The sequence below is a fragment of the Mus caroli genome, unplaced genomic scaffold (genome assembly GCF_978045245.1).
Source record: "Mus caroli unplaced genomic scaffold, Mus_caroli_1 scaffold_13, whole genome shotgun sequence".
Classification (NCBI taxonomy): Eukaryota; Metazoa; Chordata; class Mammalia; order Rodentia; family Muridae; genus Mus; species Mus caroli.
Window position 1 is genome coordinate 41,987,305 of NW_028227268.1, and position 22,517 is coordinate 42,009,821.

A 22,517-nucleotide genomic window follows, 5' to 3' on the forward strand; every position below is an offset into this window, starting at 1 on the left:
CTGGAGTTTAGTTCCCAGTACCCAAGTATTATCCAAGTATTTAAGCTATCTTTAAAAAAAAAAAAAAAAAAAAAAAAAAACCTCTTTGGAGCTAGAGAGATGGCTCAGAGGTTAAGAGCACTTCCAGGGTTCTTAAGTTCAATTCCCAGCAACCACATGGTGGCTCACAACCATCCGTAATGGGATCCGATGCCCTCTTCTGGTGCTACAGTGTACTCATATACATAAAGTAAATACAGCTACAGTGTACTCATATATATAAAGTAAATAAATAAATCTTTAAAAAAAACAGTTTGATAATATTATATACATGTCTTTCTGGCCTGAAAATTCTCTCTTAAAATGACTATGTCTGTTTGGATTCTTTTTATATCACTCTAATGTGATATATAATCAATCATATTTTCAGTCCTCTTCCTCCTTCCTTCCACTTACAACATTATATGAGAGTAGTCTCCAGTTACAGCCAACAGTAATTAGAGGAAGAATTTGGATTAGAAACTGCCTAGGTCCAAACCATAGTGCTCCACAGTCCTCTGGCACAGGTAAGGATTCTTGAAGTACACACAGAAACCCCACAGTGACACACCTCCTCCAACAAGGCCACACCTCCTAATAAGGCCTAATAAGGTCACTCCCTTGGGCCAAGCATATACAAACCATCATAGTGCGCTTTTGTGTGTACATTTTTATTAGGGTATGACTGGAAATGACAGGCTAGCACCGTACAGCGATCAAACTATCCCAATCTGTTTCCTGGCTGTGTTGATGGTAGTTGGTCCTCCACGGTGGTGGTGGTGGTGGTGGTTAGTGTTGCCCTCTCTGGGCACACAGCCAACCTCACATCACCCTTCTGCCCTCTGGCATCATCCAGTCCTCTGTCTCACAGTGATCGTTTTGGGCAGATGTGAAACACACTCACAGTGTGCTTTGGAGAACCAACTCAGTTTTCTACAAAGGAAAGAAAAATGGGCAAGGTGGTGGAGGAATAAATACAATTAGCAGTGAATGCCTGTTAATTATTGTCTTTGCTAACCCCAAATTTGTCAGGAAAAACAATCTGACAAGAAAAAAAAAGGTCCTCCAGTGAAACAACGTTTCCAGTTCCAGCTATTTTAAAGCAAGAAGCACCCAAAGGGAGATGGAAGAAAATCACAGCTGAGGCACTACAAACATTTTATGAGGAAAAAAAAAAAAAAACCCTCCACAAAGTCAAATAACAAATCTGTGATTTCAACGTGGAATTGGCCTAACGTGCATTTTTAGGTCATAGCAGCCCTAGTATGATATCAATGTGCTAGAACCACTAGCACTGCCTATGAATGTGTTAATAAATCCAGCTCTTGTGGATGGCTCTGCTAGGAGACTATCAGAACAGTTATGTTCATATCCCTAGCCGTATATTGGTTACCTGTAGAAAATGTTTTCCCTTCCCTATTGTCTGCCAGGACATGAGAACCATTTGCCTGCTAGAGACTTTTTTTTTTTTTTTTTTTTTTGGCCATTACAAAAACATTCCAGGTGTGTGTGTGTGTGTGTGTGTGTGTGTGTTTATATAAAATAAATGTACTGGCTACTTTTGTGTGCCAACTTAACACAGCTGGAGTTATCACAGAGAAAGGAGCCTCCCTTGAGAAAATGCCTCCATGAGATCCAGCTGTAAGGCATTTTCTCAATTAGAGATCAAGTCGGGAGGGCCCCTTGTGAATGGTGCCATCTCTGGGCTGGTAGTCTTGGTTCTGTAAGAGAGCAGGCTGAGCAAGCCAGGGTAAGCAAGCCAGTAAGGAACATCCCTCCATGGCCTCTGCATCAGCTCCTACTTCCTTGAGTTCCAGTCCTGACTTCCCTTCCTCTAGTGATGAACGGCAATGTGGAAGTGTAAGCTGAATAAACCCTTTCCTCCCCAACTGCTTCTTGATCCTGACATTTGTGCAGGAATAGAAACCCTGACTAAGACAATAAGATACATATTGATGTGTATCTCCTAAGAGCCACATTATCTAAGCAAAAGATCTACATAATAATTTAATGGATGTCACTTTAAAGAAGTTTAAAGAATTTTTTTAAAGTGCTACAGTTTGAAAATTGTCTGTGGTACAATATTCCTCATGGTATGACCATAGTTCTCTAATGCAACAGTTTTCCCAGTTGGGCTTTGTGAATCCCATGTGCACCGTGATTCTAGGACTCACTTGACAGCACAGATTGCCTTTTTTATTCCCCTTATTTAAATGCAGCTTTGACTCATTCTTTGTTTTTCAGCTCAAATCCTGTGCTGAAGAATATGTGGCCTGAAGGCAAGCTCAGCATTACAGAGGTGACCAAGAGGCCTCTGACCGCTGCCACCTTGTTTAAGAATTCTATGATTGCTTTAGTAGACAACCTTGCTTCAAAGGTAATTATTTTCCTTTCTAAATGTCCTTTATAATCCATAGATTCCCTCTTAACATAATTAACATACATTGGAGAACACAGGTATGATTTATTTTTTAGGTCATTTTCCTTAATTAAGTTGAACAGTATATATTCCAAGTGAGCAATAAAAATTTTATTCCTGCTTTAAAAAAAATTGACTAAAATAATTGTATCCTGTCGGTTAAAATGGTGGCCCATGTCTGGCCCGCCATAGGGCTAGAGCCTGCTTATGGGAGTGGACTCAGGAAGTTTGACTTTGAGCACCCCACAACTCCAGGCTGGCATCGGGCTGTGAGAAGCCACAGGCCCCCACTCCGGGGGTGGGAAAGCACAGTCTGAGCTTCCCACCCGAGTTGGCTTGGGGTCCCCGGGCCTACATGGAGGTCAGGCACAGCAGGTTCTCGCTCTTGGGCACTGCAGACACCACTAGAGTGGGGACCCGGTACAGGCTCTAGCCCGGGGACAGAAGGGAAAAGGGCAGGTAGGAGAGGTCCAGCTGGTTCTCGTGGGCATTGGAGTGTCTCTGGCTTGCTCCTCAGTGGCTTAGGTTGGTGGAAGCCATGTCTGGAAATTCAGGGAGGCCTTCCCCGGGAGACTAGACACCTAGCTCTTTAGAGGAAGACCTGCTCCATTGTTCCCCACGGTGGGTCTAATGAGAAGAGGCAGTCAATGGTTTTAAAGGCATTTATTGTCATGGCGGGAAGTGGAGCTAAGAGGGTAGTAGAGGTAGAGAAAGGCAGAGAGAGGGAGTAGAGAATTAGAGGCCAGCCAGGGCCATGTGGAGAGAGGGGAGAAGGGAATGAGGAGAGAGGGGGAGCAAGAGGGCAAGAGAGAAGCAAGCAGGAGTAAGTAAGAGTAAGAGAGGGAGGAGGGGGCAAACAGCCCCTTTTACAGTGGTCCAGGCCTACCTGGCTGTTGCCAGGTAACCGTGGGGAGGCGCATACCTGACTGTTTCTAGGTAACTGTGGGGGTGGAGTCATGACAGAATACCAGGAGCTTGGGGCATTGCCCTGGGTGACTGATGGCCACAGAATTATGGAGCTGAGTCCTCGTGTCAGGACCCTAGTGTCTGGGAGCATGGCAAACGGGCCTTCCATCCTTTGCAGGAACACCTTCTGGGTCTCCGGGGTTTAAAGCTAGCTCTACCAGAAAACAGGCTGCCTTTCACGGTCCCACAGTATCCCAGATGAATTACTTTTTAAAATTCAAACTTTTTATTCTACCATTAAGGTCAAGGGGAAACTGCCATTGTGTTTTCAACAAAATGTATGACGTACTGTACCTGAAAAGATAAGCTGAATCTATGCTGGAAAGTAGGGCATGGCCAGAGAGGGAGGGGAGAGGTGGAAACAGATGAATGTAGCTGTAGCCATGCGCCATCCGTCCATGTGTTGTGTGTGAACAGCAAATGGCCAGAAGGAATTTAAACAAGAAACAAAGTGAGTTCCAGGACAGCCAGGGCTATACAGAGAAACCCTGTGTCAAAAAAAACAAAAAAACAAACAAAAAGACCGTAGCTTCTAAGTGTCAGCCTCACAGTGCTGTAAATGGCTGGACTTTACAAATGGTTCATGACAATTCTTTCTAATTTTTGCTGTTGCTTTGATTGCAATGTTGTCTATAAGTTAAGTCTGGTTATTTTTCCATTTTCTTTTAAAATGCGGCTTTTATTTTCCCCTCCCTTAAAGAACAGATTTCTGTTCCTAACTGCTGCTCTTGACAGGTTTGATAAACTAGCAGCGTTCTAGGACGTGTTAATTTTAGCTCCTTTATATCTATTTCTTCTGGAAATGTTATTGTATGTTTTCTTCTTTATTGTTATCTTTTAAAAATCTATTTTCCTTGTAAAAAAATTAATTTGCATCTGTACGTCACCATGGCTACAGTAGGCAAATACCACAAGGGTGCATCTATGCAGTAGCTTTCTGTGGTCTCCACCATCATTCCTTTGCCTCAACTGATAGCGAATAAGCTCAGTCCCTCTCCTTATATAATTAAATTTCCAGAAAGACAGAAGAATGAGTATGAAGGCTAGAATGCCATCCACACCCTGAGCCTCCCGTCTCTATACTCTATGTCATCTTTAATCTGCTGCATCCAGTAAAGAGGTGAACCTAGAAAGAAGGCATGCAATGCAGGAAAGAGCCGAGTGCTGTGGAGGGCATTGACTCTAACTAGAGAAAGAAATCACTGTTCTCAAAAATGGATAAATATAGATCTGTCATCTCAGGAAGACTGACAGAGCAAGGTCTGCTTAGGCTGCACTGCAAGTTCCAGGTCAGACTCAGCTATATAGGGAGACTGTCTCAAACACAGGAAACTATGGAAACCCAATTCCAACCTTTTCTAATACATCAAAACAACCCTGTGCCCAGGAAGTAGGAACTATGTATTCCTTTTAAGTATAAATGGAACCTTCTGCAAGAACTGACCAAAGCTGGGCACCAATGACGAAACTGTTTTGAAGACTAGATAGACAGTTCCATTCTCCATCCTCAAAACAAGTTATTTAAATGTGCTTGCAAACTAAAAATAAAATGCTTTCCTAAATAAGTCACAGATTTGAGAGGATATCAAAACAAAATTATAAAATATCTAGGACTGCTTGACAAAGCATTAACAACATTTATAAGATATCAACATTTGGCACACCTTTATTAAGCAACAAAGATAGCTAAAAGTAGGTAAGTTCAACTCAAAGACCCAGAAGAGAAACTCAAAAGAGAAGAAAATAATTTTAATAGCAGAAATTAACCCTAATGGAGAAACCAAAAACCAGGAAATAGACAAAACCTCTAATAAAACTGATTTTAAAAATAAAAAATAAAAACCAACAGGTTGAATGGAAGGCCGTTATAACCTCTGACACTGGAGGTCAATATGCTTTGAATAACTGGCTGCTAACACGTTTTAAAATTTAGTTTGCTAGAAACATGTTGTTAGAATTGATTCAAGATGAAATAAAAGTCAGAATAAAACAGTAACCTTAAGAATTCTGAATCACTAATCAGAAGTGTACTGCCCCCAACTCCTCCAAGAGCATCAGGTCTGATGACTTCACAGATGCAGTTTATAAACTTTAGTCCACAGCACCTGTCAACTGTATGGGAGGTGTGAAGAAAGGTTACTCATTTTGGGGGAGTTACAACAGTACAAGGCTAATATGAGAAAATAAGGTTGGTTGAAAGTAAGAACACAGACAAAAGATCCTAAAAGTCTGCATGGGAGTTGTCTTTCCTAGGAGCATAGTCAATACAGTGCCCACCAAAGATACCTGAAACAACACAAGTGTTAAGTGAATTCCTTAAGAAATCAATGTTCTGATGCTAACCAGGAACTAGTAAACTTAAGAGATAGTAAACCAGGGGCTGTGTAAATACACAGTTCAACTAAATGGAAGCACAGCCTTAGAGCTGCCTTTTCACCTGAGGGTGGTTAATCAGCATTCCAGTCTATGTCCTTGAACTGGAATCTTGGATTTACCCAGATTAAACTGATAATCTACACACACACACACACACACCACACACACACACACACCTACAACCCAAAAGCCCACATCTATAATAAACTAGAAATAATCCTCCATTGTCAGTGAGGAGACTACCTATCTTGGTCTTTGACACTTAGCCAAACTGTGTCAGGTATTGGAAGGGAAGGCAGTGAGTCCTTCTTGAGAATATGTAGTTATAAGTCAACTTTAATGAGATTCACAGCCCACATTCACGCTACCTGAAGGGCTTAAAAAGCTTTAACTCAAAAGTTTAGTTTAAGGGCGCCCAGTTCTTATATTGCCTTAAACTTCTGAAAGAAGAAAACACAATTATTATTTTGAGGGTATCACCTTCATAACAGACCTTAAAGACTTCCCTCAAGGAAAATAGGAGCTCACTGTGAAGAGTGACTACAGAGGGTAGGAGGTGGTGCTATCCTCTGGAGAGATGGCTCAGCGATTTAGAGCATTTGTTGCTCTTCCAGAGGACCTAGGTTCAATTCCCAGTACCCACTCAGTGACTCACAACCATGGGTTATTCCAGTTCCAAAGAAACTGACACTCTCTTCTGGTTCCTGTGAGCACCAAGCACACATGTGGTCCACATGCTTACATCCAAGCAAGGTACTCATAATACATAAGATAAATAAATCTTAAAAATAAAAATAATGAAGTTTTTTTTAAAGTGACTTCAAGATATCATATGCTAGGGCTGGCGAGATGGCTCAGTGGTTAAGAGCACTGACTGCTCTTCCGAAGGTCCTGAGTTCAAATCCCAGCAACCACATGGTGACTCACAACCATCCATAACGAAATCTGATGCCCTCTTCTGGAGTATCTGAGGACAGCTACAGTGTACTTACATATAATAAATAAATAAATCTTTTTAAAAAAAGATATCATATGCTAGAGTGGGAATAAACAGCAGGCCCGATGACAGCTCCTGATCCTAGAACAATCACAAATAGAATCCACAGCTGGGGAGGTGGCTCACTAGGCGCAAGCATGAGGACCTTAGTTCCAGCACCCATGTCAAAGCTGAATATGGTAGTGCATCTTTGCCAACCCAGTGCTAGAGAGCAGAGACAAACATTCCAGGGGCTTGCAGCCATTCTTACTGAAAGTAAGATCCAGGTTCCGTGAAAGACTGTCTCACAAAATAACACTAAGAAGTTATTAAGGATGACACCCTACATCAACCTCTGGCCTTTACCTGTTTCCTTGCATGCATGCATGCATGCATGCATACACATCATGTGCATACACATGTAACAAAATTCAAAATGTTTAGTGAAGAGCCTGGAAATATGAGAAAGAACAAGTAACTAGATAAGTTACCGAAATAAAGCTGAACAAAAAAATACTAATGAAAATTTAAAAGTTAAAAATTATCTAGAATTACACTTAGAGCCATAAAGTGATGAACACATCTAGCATGCACGCACTCAGGTGCACAGAAAGGGAGAAACACAGAGCAACACTTGAAGAAATTTGCCCAAGAATTCTAAGAATTTTATAAGATGCCACAGTCCAAGCAAGCTAGGAAGTCAAGTAGACCCCGAGCTGGGAAAGTTAAAGGCAATCTGACGTGCCGCCTAGTGAAGTGCAGAGCCTCAAAAGGCAAAGCATCTTGTCTGCTTGTGTTGTGTGGATAACAGGCTTGGGCTGCCCTGGAGCTCTCTGCCACTGCTGAGAATACACTGGAACTCCTCAGCTTCCTGTCTCCAGCTCCCAGGTGCAGGGATTACATGTGAGCACCACCACACCTGCTTCAGAGACAAGTCTCTTAACAGCAGCCAGAGAAAAGATAGGTTAGCTTCAAAGGAATAATAATCAGGCAGAGTGAAAATGGTTTAACTAGAATTCCATAGCCAGAGAATGTTCTTTCCACAAACAAAGACATAAGAAAGACTCTTGCTGAAAAGAGACGCTGAGTGTTTATCAGCGTTAGAAGCTCACCAGCAGTAGTAAACATCTGCACCAGGATCCAGAAGCAGCCTGGCATCTGCTTGTTGGCTGCCTGTCTGGACCAGAGCTTTCCTTACTCCTTTACAGTAGTGAATGGAAGAGGCCTTTCCCATATTTTCTCCCCTGCCCTTCAGGATTTCATTGGAAAACTGATGAGTACTACCTAGTCAACTTCCCAGAATTTCTCCACAGTGTTTCAAGTGTACTATCATCTCTCCTCACCTAGAATCTAGGTTCTAGAATATCTTTTAAATACAGAGAATAGGTCCTACTATAAAGTATAAAAATACATCTCAATGGCTCTATAACATGCTACCAGCATATGATCAGTAAGTTATTAAATGAATTTGAATATGCCTTGTCTGTTTGACTGTGCAAAACAGATCAAATAGATGTATACTTAAATGCATTAGAGGATCACAAATCCCTTCTGGTAGGTGCCAGTACCAGGTCACCTTGGGTGCGGAGTTGGCAGACACCCACAAGGTCCCCAGAAGACTCTCCACGAGATCTTAGGACCTCTGGTGAGTGGAACACAATTTCTGTTCCAATCCAATGGCGTGGGACCTGAGACAGCATTAATTAGGAAAGCAGAAAACCCAGCCTGACCAGGGTCACAAATCCCTTCCGGTAGGCGCCAGCACCGGGTCACCTTGGGCGCAGAGTCAGCAGGCACCCCCAAGGTACCTAGAGGACCTCCACTCGATCTTAGGACCTCTGGTGAGTGGAACACAACTTCTGCCAGGAGGCAGGTTCAAACGCCAGATATCTGGGCACCTTCCCTGCAAGAGCAGAGCTTGCCTGCAGAGAGTGATTTGACCACTGAAACTCAGGAGAGAGCTAGTCTCCCAGGTCTGCTGATACAGGCTAACAGAATCACGAGGGGAACAAGCTCTAACCAGAGACAATTATAACAACTAACTCCAGAAAATACCAGATGGCGAAAGGCAAACATAAGAATCTTACTAACAGAAACCAAGACCACTCACCATCATCAGAATGCAGCACTCCCGCCTCACCCAGTCCTGGGCACCCCAACACACCCGAAAACCTACACCCGGATTTAAAAGCATATCTCATGATGATGGTAGAGGACATCAAGAAGGAATTTAATAACTCACTTAAAGAAATACAGGAGAACAATGCTAAAGAGTTACAAGTCCTTAAAGAAAAACAGGAAAACTCAACCAAACAGGTAGAAGTCCTTAAAGAAAAACAGGAAATCACATCCAAACAGGTGATGGAAATGAACAAAACCATTCTAGACCCAAAAAGGGATGTAGACACAATAAAGAAAACTCAAAGTGAGGCAATGCTGGAGATAAAAACCCTAGGAAAGAAATCTGGAAACATAGATGCAAGCTTCAGCAACAGAATACAAGAGATGGAAGAGAGAATCTCAGGAGCAGAAGATTCCATAGAGAACATTGGCACAACAATCAAAGAAAATGCAAAATGCAAAAAGATCCTAACTCAAAACATCCAGGAAATCCAGGACACAATAAGAAGACCAAACCTACGGATAATAGGAGTAGATGAGAATGAAGATTTTCAACTTAAAGGGCCAGCAAATATCTTCAACAAAATAATAGAAGAAAACTTCCCAAACCTAAAGAAAGAGATGCCCATGAACATACAAGAAGCCTACAGAACTCCAAGTAGACTAGACCAGAAAAGAAATTCCTCCCGACACATAATAATCAGAACAACAAATGCACTAAATAAAGATAGAATATTAAAAACAGTAAGAGGGAAAGGTCAAGTAACATATAAAGGAGGCCTATCAGAATTACACCAGACTTTTCACCAGAGACTATGAAAGCCAGAAGATCCTGGACAGATGTTATACAGACACTAAGAGAACACAAATGCCAGCCCAGGCTACTATACCCAGCCAAACTCTCAATTACCATAGATGGAGAAACCAAGGTATTCCACGACAAAACCAAATTCACACATTATCTTTCCACAAATCCAGCCCTTCAAAGGATAATAACAGAAAAAAAGGACAATACAAGGACGGAAACCACATCCTAGAACAAGCAGGAAAGTAATCATTCAACAAACCAAAAAGAAGACAGCCACAAGAACAGAATGCCAGCTCTAACAACAAAAATAATATGAAGCAACAATTACTTTTCCTTAATATCTTTTAATATCAATGGACTCAATTCCTCAATAAAAAGACATAGACTAACAGACTGGCTATACAAACAGGACCCAACATTTTGCTGCTTACAGGAAACCCATCTCAGGGAAAAAGACAGACACTACCTCAGAGTGAAAGGCTGGAAAACAATTTTCCAAGAAAATGGTCTGAAGAAACAAGCTGGAGTAGCCATTCTAATATCGAATAAAATCAACTTCCAACCCAAAGTTATCAAAAAAGACAAGGAGGGACACTTTATACTCATGAAAGGTAAAATCCTCCAAGACGAACTCTCAATTCTGAATATCTATGCTCCAAATACAAGGGAAGCCACATTCATTAAAGAAACTTTAGTAAAGCTCAAAGCACACATTGCACCTCACACAATAATAGTGGGAGACTTCAACACACCACTTTCATCAATGAACAGATTGTGGATACTAAACAGGGACACAGTAAAACTAACAGAAGTTATGAAACAAATGAATTTACCAGATATCTACAGAACATTTTATCCTAAAACAAAAGGATATACCTTCTTCTCAAGACCTCATGGTACCTTCTCCAAAACTGACCATATAATTGGTCACAAAACAGGCCTCAACAGATACAAAAATACTGAAATTGTCCCATCCATCCTAGCAGATCACCATGGACTAAGGCTGATCTTCAATAACAACATAAATAATAGAAATCCAACATTCACATGGAAATTGAACAACACTCTTCTCAATGATACCTTGGTCAAGGAAGGAATAAAGAAAGAAATTAAAGACTTTTTAGAGTTTAATGAAAATGAAGCCACAACATACCCAAACTTAAGGGACACAATGAAAGCATTTCTAAGAGGAAAACTCATAGCTCTGAGTGCCTCCAAAAAGAAACTAGAGAGAGCACACACTAGCAGCTTAACAACACACCTAAAAGCTCTAGAACAAAAGGAAGCAAATTCACCCAAGAGGAGTAGAAGGCAGGAAATAATCAAACTCAGGGGCGAAATCAACCAAGTGGAAACAAGAAGAACTATTCAAAGAATCAACCAAACGAGGAGCTGGTTCTTTGAGAAAATCAACAAGATAGATAAACCCTTAGCCAGACTCACTAGAGGGCACAGGGACAGCATCCTAATTAACAAAATCAGAAATGAAAAGGGAGGCATAACAACAGATCCTGAAGAAATCCAAAACACCATCAGATCCTTCTACAAAAGGCTATCCTCAACAAAACTGGAAAACCTGGATGAAATGGACAAATTTCTAGACAGATACCAGGTACCAAAGTTAAGTCAGGATCAGGTTAATGATCTAAACAGTCCTATATCCCCTAAAGAAATAGAGGCAGTCATTAATAGTCTCCCAACCAAAAAAAAAAAAAAAAAAAAAAAAAAAAAAAAAAAAACCAAAACCCAGGACCAGATGGGTTTAGTGCAGAGTTCTATCAGACCTTCAAAGAAGATCTAATTCCAGTTCTGCACAAACTATTCCACAAAATAGAAGCAGAAGAAGGTACTCTACCCAATTCATTCTATGAAGCCACAATTACTCTGATACCTAAACCACAGAAAGATACAACAAAGATAGAGAACTTCAAACCGATTTCCCTTATGAATATCAATGCAAAAACACTCAATAAGATTCTCGCTAACCGAATCCAAGAACACATTAAAACAATCATCTATCCTGATCAAGTAGGTTTTACTCCAGGGATGCAGGGATGGTTTAATATATAGAAATTCATCAACGTAATCCATTATATAAACAAACTCAAAGACAAAAACCACATGATCATCTTGTTAAACAGGGAGAAAGCATTTGACAAAATCCAACACCCATTCGTGATAAAAGTCTTGGAAAGATCAGGAATTGGAGGCCCATATCTAAACATGATAAAAGCAATCTACAGCAAACCAGTAGCCAACATCAAAGTAAATGGTGAGAAGATGGAAGCAATCCCACTAAAATCAGGGACTAGCAAGGCTGCCCACTTTCTCCCTACCTATTCAACATTGTACTTGAAGTCCTAGCCAGAGCAATTCGACAATAAAAGGAGATCAAGGGGATACAAATTGGAAAGGAAGAAGTCAAAATATCACTTTTTGCAGATGATATGATAGTATATATAAGTGACCCTAAAAATTCCACCAGAGAATTCCTAAACCTGATAAACAGCTTCAGTGAAGTATCTGGATATAAAATTAACTCAAACAAGTCAATGGCCTTTCTGTACACAAAGAATAAACAGCCCGAGAAAGAAATTAGGGAAACAACACCCTTCTCAATAGTCACAAATAATATAAAATACCTTGGCGTGACTCTAACCAAGGAAGTGAAAGATCTGTATGATAAGAACTTTAAGTCTCTGAAGAAAGAAATTAAAGAAGATCTCAGAAGATGGAAAGATCTCCCATGCTCATGGATTGGCAGGATCAATATAGTAAAAATGGCTATCTTGCCAAAAGCAATCTACAGATTCAATGCAATCCCCATCAAAATGCCAACTCAATTCTTCAACGAATTAGAAAGGGTAATCTGCAAATTCATCTGGAATAACAAAAAAACTAGGATAGCAAAAACTCTTCTCAAAGATAAAAGAACCTCTGGTGGAATCACCATGCCTGACCTAAAACTGTACTACAGAGCAATTGTGATAAAAAAAACAAAAAAACAAAAAAACAAAAAAACAAAAAAACAAAACAAAACAAAAAAAACTGCATGGTACTGGTATAGCGACAGACAAGTAGACCAATGGAATAGAATTGAAGACCCAGAGATGAACTCACACACCTATGGTCTCTTGATCTTTGACAAGGAGCTAAAACCATTCAGTGAAAAAAAGACAGCATTTTCAACAAATGGTGCTGGCACAACTGGCGGTTATGATGTAGAAGAATGGGAATTGATCCATTCCTATCTCCTTGTACTAAGGTCAAATCTAAGTGGATCAAGGAACTCCACATAAAACCAGAGACAGTGAAACTTAGAGAGGAGAAAATGGGGAAAAGCCTCAAAGATATGGGCACAGGGGAAAAATCCCTGAATAGAACAGCAATGGTGTGTGCTGTAAGATTGAGAATTGACAAATGGGACCTCATAAAATTTCAAAGCTTCTGTAAGGCAAAAGACACCATCAATAAGACAAAAAGACCAACAGATTGGGAAAGGATCTTTACCTATCCTAAATCAGATAGGGGACTAATATCCAATATATACAAAGAGCTTAAGAAGGTGGATTCCAGAAAATCAAATAACCCCATTAAAAAATGGGGCTCAGAGCTAAACAAAGAATTCTCAACTGAGGAATACCAAATGGCTGAGAAGCACCTGAAAAAATGTTCAGCATCCTTAATCATCAGGGAAATGCAAATCAAAGCAACCCTGAGATTCCACCTCACACCAGTCAGAATGGCTAAGATCAAAAACTCAGGTGACAGCAGATGCTGGCGAGGCTGTGGAGAAAGAGGAACACTCCTCCATTGTTGGTGGGATTGCAAGCTTGTACAACCACTCTGGAAATCAGTCTGGCGGTTCCTCAGAAAATTGGACATAGTACTACCGGAGGATCCTGCAATACCTCTCCTGGGCATATATCCAGAAGATGTTCCAACTGGTAAGAAAGACACATGCTCCACTATATTCATAGTAGCGTTATTTATAATAGCCAGAAGCTGGAAAGAACCCAGATGCCCCTCAACAGAGGAATGGATACAGAAAATATGGTACATTTACACAATGGAATACTACTCAGCTATTAAAAACAATGAATTTATTCAATTTCTAGGCAAATGGATGGACCTGGAGGACATCATCCTGAGTGAGGTAACCAAATCACAAAAATAACTCACATGATATGTACTCACTGATAAGTGGATATTAGCCCAGAAACTTAGAATACCCAAGATGCAAGTTACAATTTGGGAAACACATGAAACTCAAGAAGAACGAAGACCAAAGTGTGGACACTTTGCCCCTTCTTAGAATTGGGAACAAAACACCCATGGAAGGAGTTACAGAGACAAAGTTTGGAGCTGAGACAAAAGGATGGACCATCTAGAGACTGCCATATCTGGGGATCCATCCCATAATCAGCCTCCAAACGCTGACACCATTGCATACACTAGCAAGATTTTGCTGAAAGGACCCTGATATAACTGTCTCTTGTTTAGACTGTGCCGGGGCCTAGCAAACACAGAAGTGGATGCTCACAGTCAGCTATTGGATGGATCACAGGGCCCCCAATGGAGGAGCTAGAGAAAGTACCCAAGGAGCTAAAGGGGTCTGCAACCCTATAGGTGGAACAACAATATGAACTAACCTAGTACCCCCTGAGCTCGTGTCTCAAGCTGCATATGTAGCAGAAGATGGCCTAGTCGACTATCAGTGGAAAGAGAGGCCCATTGGTCATGCAAACTTTATATGCCTCAGTACAGGGGAACGTCAGGGCCAAAAAGTGGGAGTGAGTGGGTAGGGGAGTTGGGGGGAGGGTATGGGGGACTTTTGGGATAGAATTGGAAATGTAAATGAGGAAATACCTAATAAAAAATTCAAAAAAAACTTACTTATAACAAATGTCCAACAAGTAAACTAGGCCCTCTCTTTCCTTTTTTAACTTTTTAGAAATAAAGAATAACAAAGTGAAAAAAAATGCATTAACTTCTAGGTAATGCATGCACCATTCGGCGTACTTTTACAAATTACATTTTCCACATAAAACCTAGGGAGACAGGGTAAGAGAATGAGATCAGTATGAACTCCAGCAGTTTAGCCTTTATACAACACCAAGTTTGTCAAATTTAGGATTGCTTAGGCTGAGTCAGTCTTGATATTTATAAGTGAGAGAGGAGGTGGCATTTATAAGCTGAGACAGGGTGCTGATTAAATATAGAAAAAGTATTCCCACTAGATTCTTTATTCAGTCACTTACATCACGAGGCAGGAAGAAAGGGCTTCCCCACTTGTTGGTTGGTTGGTAGTGTCTCGTGGTGGTGTTTCTGCTTCCTGTGTGCTAGTGCTCAGTGCTGGTGTGATTCCACTTATCTGGTCAATAAGGTCTCAGGTGCGGCCTCAGATGGTTCCTTGTACCGATTGCTGAGTCCATGTCACTGCATGTATATGCAATTCAAAGTATTTTCTAATTCATCTCATAATTCAGACCTCTGAGTCATTCAGTAGTATGTTTCTTAATTCCCAAGCATGAAGGTTTTCATTGCTTTGAATATTTTGTATTCACATCTTTCTTTTTTATTATTAGATATTTTCTTCATTTACATTTCAAATGCTATCCCAAAAGTCCCCTATACCCTCTCCCCTCTCCCGCCCTGCTCCTCAACCCACCCACTCCTGCTTCCTGGCCCTGGCATTCCCCTGTACTGAGGCATATGATCTTCGCAAGAGCAAGGGCCTCTCCTCCCATCGGTGGCCGACTAAGCTCTCCTCTGCTACATATGCAACTAGAGGCACAGCTCTGGGGGGAGGAGGGAGTGGGATACTGGTTAGTTCATATTGCTGATCCTCCTATGGAATTGCAGACCCCTTAAGCTCCTTGGGTACTTTCTCTAGCTCCTTCATTAGAGGCCCTGTGTTCCATCCAATAGATGACTATGAGCATCCACTTCTGTATTTGCCAGGCACTGGCATAGCCTCACAAGAGATAGCTATATCAGGGTCCTGTCAGCAAAATCTTGCTGGCATATGCAATAGTGTCTGGGTTTGGTGGTTGTATATGGGATGGATCCCAGGGTGGGGCAGTCTCTGGATGGTCTTTCCTTCAGTCTCAGCTCCAAACTTTGTCTCTGTAACTCCTTCCATGGGTATTTTGTTCCCCATTCTAAGAAGGAACGAAGTATCCACCCTTTGATCTTCCTTCTTCTTGAGTATTCACATCTTTCTGTCGGTTGAGCCACTTGCCTGCTGGAGACATCCCTTCCTCCCTCCTCATTTTTATCTGTAAGTCTGCTTTGTGTAAATATTACAACTATGCAAACATGTGTTTTGACTAGTGTTTGTATGGCTTCTTTTTAGCTCTTGGAGATTTATTTCCTTATTTCACTGACTCTGTGTGTACATGAGAGAGAGAGAGAGAGAGAGAGAGAGAGAGAGAGAGAGAGAGAGAGAGAGAGAGAGAGAGAGAGAGAGAGAGAAGCACATGTCTGCAGAATACCCAGCAGAAGCAATGTAATGAAGAAAAGTTTATTTGGGCTCATTGTTTTTTGAAGATTCAGTCCATCTTGGTGGAAAAGGCCTGGTACTAAAGAGAGCCAGAGGCAGGGAGGGAAGATGAATGCTGATACTCAGGTCTCTATCTCCTGTTCCCCTTTTACTCTACCCAGATCCCCAGCCACTATGATGGTACTGTCACATTCCAGCCAGATCTTACCATAATGACTTGCAGAACTGTAATCCTTACCATTAATTCTTTGCAAAACTGCCCCTTCTGACACAGACGTGTACTACATCAGTTTCCTAGGTGGTTCTACATGTGGTCAATCTGACATCAAAGAGGAAATAATCACACTACATAATAACAGAGATAGCTCTATGCCGATTCTGTATAGTGTTACATCAGCACCAGAACATGCTGGTAGGCCTAAAACCACTTTGATACTTATTGTGCTTGGTGCTACTTGTCTAGGTTTATTCCCCAAGCAGTGAGAACTTCTATGCCAAAAGGCTCACCAAAGACCTTCACTAAATAGTGACCTCTCCTCCTTCCCCGTGGCACTAAGTCTTTCAAGGTTAATCAATACTCTGTGTGAAAACTATTACAAATTTTGCCAACTCTGGCTACTTTTAAAAGGTGGATTCTGCATAAACATTATAATAATATTCATCCTCTGCTTAAATATACAAAAATATTTCAAATATAAGTATTGATATTTCAGGATTGGCTAGCATACCAGTGTTTGTTTCTTTGTTTGTTTTTGAGACTGGGACTCAAAACCTAGTTTTGGCTGGTCTGGAACTCGCTATGGTAGACCAGGCTGCCTTCAAACTCAGAAAGATCTACCAGCCTCTGTTTCCTGAGTGCTGGGATTAAAGACATGGGCCAACAAGCCTGTAGTCAGTTATCTCTTGATGCATATGCCTTGATGCATAACAGATTACTCTGAAATATAGTGCTTAAGAGAACCCCAGCTTATCCCCATGATTGAATTATTCCCCATGATTCAATGAGCTGGCTGGGTAATTCTGCTGGGCTCAACAAGCAGAGGTTAGGATGTCAGGGATGGGCAGTCTAATGAGTGAATGACTATGGCCTGACTCTCTAATCATGGTTATCTTATTCATGTAGTGTTTGTCTTCTTTACATGCTAGAGAGGCAGTGTCTCTCTCTCATGGCGACCTCTTCCAATGTCCCTTAGTATCACTTCTGCTGTATTGTATTGGTAAAGCAAGTCACAAAGCCAGCCCAGATTCAGAGACTCCTACCTCTTAGTGTCTTATGCTACAAATATCATGGTCATGTCACTCTTCCATAGATGAACAAGACCAAAATAAAGACAGGCATGCTAGACAGAATAGTGGCCCTATCTGGTAGCACCAATCCTGATACCTACTAGGTAATGTGTAATTCATTTCCCTCTGACACTACTAGCCAAATTGTCATCTGGTCCAACAAGTTAAAGGGCAAAGTTGCTAATAAGATTGATGTTGATTTCAAATGCCATCTTCAAGTGAGGTCTCTGGAACCCACTTCCATATGACTTGGATACGATTTTTGAAGTTTTCTTAATTGTTCTTTACATTTAATAATTTGTTAGAATGATTCACAGAACTATAAATTCTATCCCTATAGTAACAGTTTTATTATGAAGGATACAAACAGCCAGATGAAAAGATAAATAAGCTGACAAAGGCTGGAAGTAGGGTCTGAGTACAGTGGCTTTCTGTCCCCAAGGAGTAAGAGGGTACCATTCACCCAATACATCAATACATCCTCCAAGCCCAAGTGTTGTGAGTTGTTAATCAGAGTTTTATTGTATAGGCGTGACCGATTAAATCATTGGCTGCATAATTTACTCTTCATGCCTTTTTTTATGCCATATTTACTTTGCTTGTTGTTATTTCATAGATTCCTTACTTAGGAATCCATGTAACTGTGTTACACAGAAAAGGTGAAATCAAGGTCTTACTAGCAGTCCTTAAAGTTAGCGATTATCCAAGGATATCTGGGTTCGTTCAGTATATAATCACTTAGCCCTTTGGTAGGGAAAGGGAGACAAGAGAGTCAGAAGCAGAAAGCTGACATGAGAAGACCCAGCCATTGCTGTATGAGAGATTGAGTCTCATTGTTGTAACAGAATAACTGACATAACAACTTGAAAGGAGGCAAAATGTATTTAGGTTCTTGGTTTTTCTTCCATTGTGACAAGAAGAGCATGATAGAGCAGAGCAGTTGATATCGTGGCAGCCAGGATGTGGCATGGGGCTATGGGTTGTCCCCTTCCCCTTTGTGCCAGCCAAACCTCCAGCCTCTAAGGTTGTGCTGCTCACATTTCCCTTTGTTAATCCTCTCTGAGTATTCTCAGAAATAGTGAAGAAGTGCACTTAACTAATCTAGATGCATCTCAGTCCAGTCAAGTTAACGATCACAATTTACCATCGCACCAGAAAAGATAAACAAGCTATCTCCAGGGTCCTTCTGAAGGTAATAACTCTATATCACCACGACTTTAACTGTTGAAACCCATCTGAGACTTCTAACCTCCACAGCTGTGAGATAATAAAATAATATTTTAAGCCACTAAATTTGTCATAATTTGCTGCATCAACAATAGGAAGCTAATGCAGTAGGATTTGCAAAGAAGGAAGAAAACAACTTTATTTTTATGGTGTGGGAGCATAATGAATATATAATTATAGCTTCTTTTTTAGGTATTGAAAACTTTTTTAAAGTATAAATCAGTTCACATTCTTCAAAACTCTCCTACTTCGTAAATCATTTGCTGCTCTTTGCCATCTCAAACCCTCCATGATGCCCAAAATTACCTAACATAACTATGGAGGACTCTATCTTAATTAGGTGCATCTGTGTGTCTGATGGATAATGGATTCGGAGAAGAGAAAGACAGTCACTATTCTTACAAGTAGGATATATTTGACCTCTTAAATTCATCCAGTGATAATTTATTCATTATCCTCAGTGTACCAGGATCTATGCCAAACATGGCTTTATATTTAACAGGAGTTGAGATCTAATGCCTAGTACAAAATGTAATTGACAGAGGGGAGAATTTTTGGTGGGGCTTTTTCATAGAATCTCTAATGCTGATTGATGGCTTTAAAATGTTTCTCTTACCCATAAAGATTCATGTCTTTCAGAAGCACAAACTAGTGCAACAAGGGCAAAGATATAATGATATAAGGGCAATGGCTGACACGCAGGGAGCCACTTCACGACTCCTAGGCCTGATCTTCTCCATCATACCATGTTTTCCATCACAGTTGATCTTTACCACAACTGCTGCATTCTCTTCTTTTGATTGATTTCTTCAGCTATTTGTAATCCTAATTTTTTGCTCCTTGGCTTTAACCCCTTTCTGTTGTTTCTGATGAGTCTTAAAGAGTAGAATATAAACCGCTTGATTCCATGAGAACCGCTCTGAATTGAGGAAGAACGCTTCATTTACAGGTGTGTGCCCCAGTGATCAGAGGTGCTGAGATTAGTGTGGCACAGTTGGCACTAATGACACACTGGCACCCTTGTCTGGGCCTGACTTCTGTCACTGCTTATGTATTCCTTTAGGAGCCATACTATGTGCGTTGCATCAAACCCAACGACAAGAAGTCCCCACAGATATTTGATGATGAGCGCTGCCGCCATCAGGTAGAATACCTGGGACTGCTGGAGAATGTGAGAGTGCGCCGGGCAGGGTTTGCCTTCCGCCAGACCTACGAGAAGTTTCTTCACAGGTAAGGGTGGAGTACACAGCAGAACCCAACAGCACTCAGAATTACCATGAAACAGCAGCCCACATTAGGTCATCTGCAAGCATCTATTAAGTGAACAGAAAAGTCAAGGAAATTGCACATATGAGAAGTTATTCTCCAGAGTCCACATTGTCCCTGAGTTTGTAGCTTATAAGCCATGGAGGAAAATTCAGTCATTTCGATGGAAATGTGAGGAACATGGATTTGGAATCTTACCCAGGACTCTACTGTAATACTTCCTTCCCACTTGTTCCTGAGCCAGATGTTTCACTTCTTTGATCTTATTTCAGCATCTATAAAATGAATATTAAAACTTCACTGAGTGGTTATAGTGAGAATTAAGAAAAAGTTCAAGTCCCTGGAACATAACAGATATTCACTATTACTATGGCTGCTGTTACAGGAGCTGTGATCATTCTAAGTTAAACACCAAGGAAATTAGACTAACTGGTATGAATCTTGGATTTACCACTAGATGACTGGGATAAAGGACATACGGCACTTAGAGCAGCTCCTAGCTGGAGGAGTCACTGAGTGTGAAGTGCTGCTGCTGTTGATTCAGGGATGGTAATGAGTGACTCTTGGCAACTGGAAACAGGGAAATGTTTTCATTTTTATCAGTTTAATTATTTGAAATATCTATATTTAAACATTTTCAACATTCTGGACTATAGATCTCTCTCTCACACACACAAAGTGAGTAGATAAATATATGGGACTTAAACCAGGGGTTGGAAAGGTGGTTAAGTGCACTTGCTGTTCTCGTGGTGTGTGACCTTCATGGGTGTGATGGTTTGAGTAAGCACGGCCCCCATAGGCTTGTATGTTGGCAGGCTTAGGAAGTGGTGCTACTTGGAAGGATTAGGAGGAGGAGGTGGAGCCTTGCTGGGATAGGTGTGGCCTTATTGGGGGTAGGCGTGGCCTTGTTGGAGGAAGTTTGTCACTCAGGATAGTGGTCTTTGAGGTTTCAAAAATCCATGCCAGGCCCAGGGTCTATCTTTCCTCCTACTGCCTGTGGATCCGGATATAGAACTCACAGCTACTTCTCCAGCACTGTGTCTGCTTATGTAAAAATCCCAATTAATGGTTTCTTTTATAAGAGTGGCTGTGGTCATGGTGTCTCCTCACATTATAACTTCCTATAACTTCAGCTCTACAGATCCAGCACCCTTTTTAGGCCTCCTTGGGCAGCTGAGCACACACAGGCCCACATAACTACAAAACATAAAAACAAATGTTAAAACTTAAACCAGAAATTTCTAACGTTTAAGGTCAGAGGAGCCTCTAAAGAGATAACACTTCCAGAGAGAACCCAGGTATACAAAGGTTAGAAGAGAGAAGATCAGACAGAGGGAGCAGCCAGCAGAAAGAGTGTGGCACTTTAGGAATCACGTGATCAGTATTGTTTAAAGATGCTGAGTATCTGGCATGGTGTGAAATAGCAGAGAAATAGGCAGAGCCTGACTTGTGTTGAACTTTGTAACTAGACCAAAGCATTGAAATGTTGAAATTAGTGAGTTTTAAGCATTGAATAATATGTTCTATAGATGTCTTCATGTCACCATGGTGACCATGTGCCCCCCCCCCCCCCCACACACACACACAAAAAGGAAACATTTAGAGATTCTACTCCTGCAGGAATCTAGAAAGGTAACTTGCAAATGGTGTCTTCAGCAGTGTGTTACCGTGGACATGTGGGCAGTGGACACATTCGGGATGCATTTGGAGCTAGATGGCAAGGCTGGCTTGAACACAAATGGCCTGTGATGAGTCAGGAATAGAACAGAATGAAAAGTGATGGGTAGATTTTTGGTTTGAGCATCTGGGTAAACACTACACTGAATAAAAGAAGGTTGAGGTGGCCAGAGAGTTGTCTCAGTTAGTAAAGCGCTTCCCACAGACACATGCAGAACTGAGAACAGAGTCCTAGCACCCACATAAAAAAACAGGTCCATGCCTGTAATCCTAGTGTGAGAGAGATGGAAATAGGAGCACACCAGGGTTCGCTGACCAGCCAGTCTGTCCAAACCAGTGAGAGACTGTGTCTCCAAAAAATAAGGTGGGAAGAAGAAACAAAAAGGTAGAGTGATTGCAGAAGACACTTAATGGCTGGTGCCCACACATACCTGCACAACACGTACATGTGCACCCTCACACACTCATACATGAACATGTACCCCTGCGTAACCACAAGGAAACAAGTTCGAAGAGGAAAGCACAGAACCAGACAATGATAGTCATCAAGATTATTTCTTTGGGCTGGGCAAAAAGTTGGTAATGTGTTTGCAAGAGGGCCTGAGTTTGTTCCCCAGAAGCACATCAAAAAGCCACGTGTGGTAGAGCATACCTGTAATTCCAGTGCTGGAAAGGCACAGACAAGCAGACTCTCAGGGCTCACTGGCCTGCCGGCCTCACATGTGTGGCAAGTTCCAAGCAAGAAATAAACCTGTGTCAGATCAAAGTAAACAATACTGCTGAGGAATCACACCCAAGATCGTCCTCTGGCCTCTACACACAGGTACACGTATGTGCCCTCACACTTCCATACACGTGTCTGCACACATGA

General features: G+C 41.3%; 1 protein-coding gene across 3 annotated transcripts in view; it reads left to right on the forward strand.

Moving 5' to 3' along the window:
- Nucleotides 1–22,517, forward strand: part of Myo1d (myosin ID) — a 303,674-nt gene that overhangs the window by 124,762 nt on the left and 156,395 nt on the right. For all 3 annotated transcript variants that reach the window (XM_085829756.1, XM_021176177.2, XM_085829757.1), the window contains exons 14-15: nucleotides 2,263–2,395; nucleotides 19,767–19,933. In XM_085829756.1, coding sequence (XP_085685882.1) covers nucleotides 2,263–2,395; nucleotides 19,767–19,933 — 300 coding nt within the window. The remainder of the gene's footprint in view (nucleotides 1–2,262; nucleotides 2,396–19,766; nucleotides 19,934–22,517) is intronic.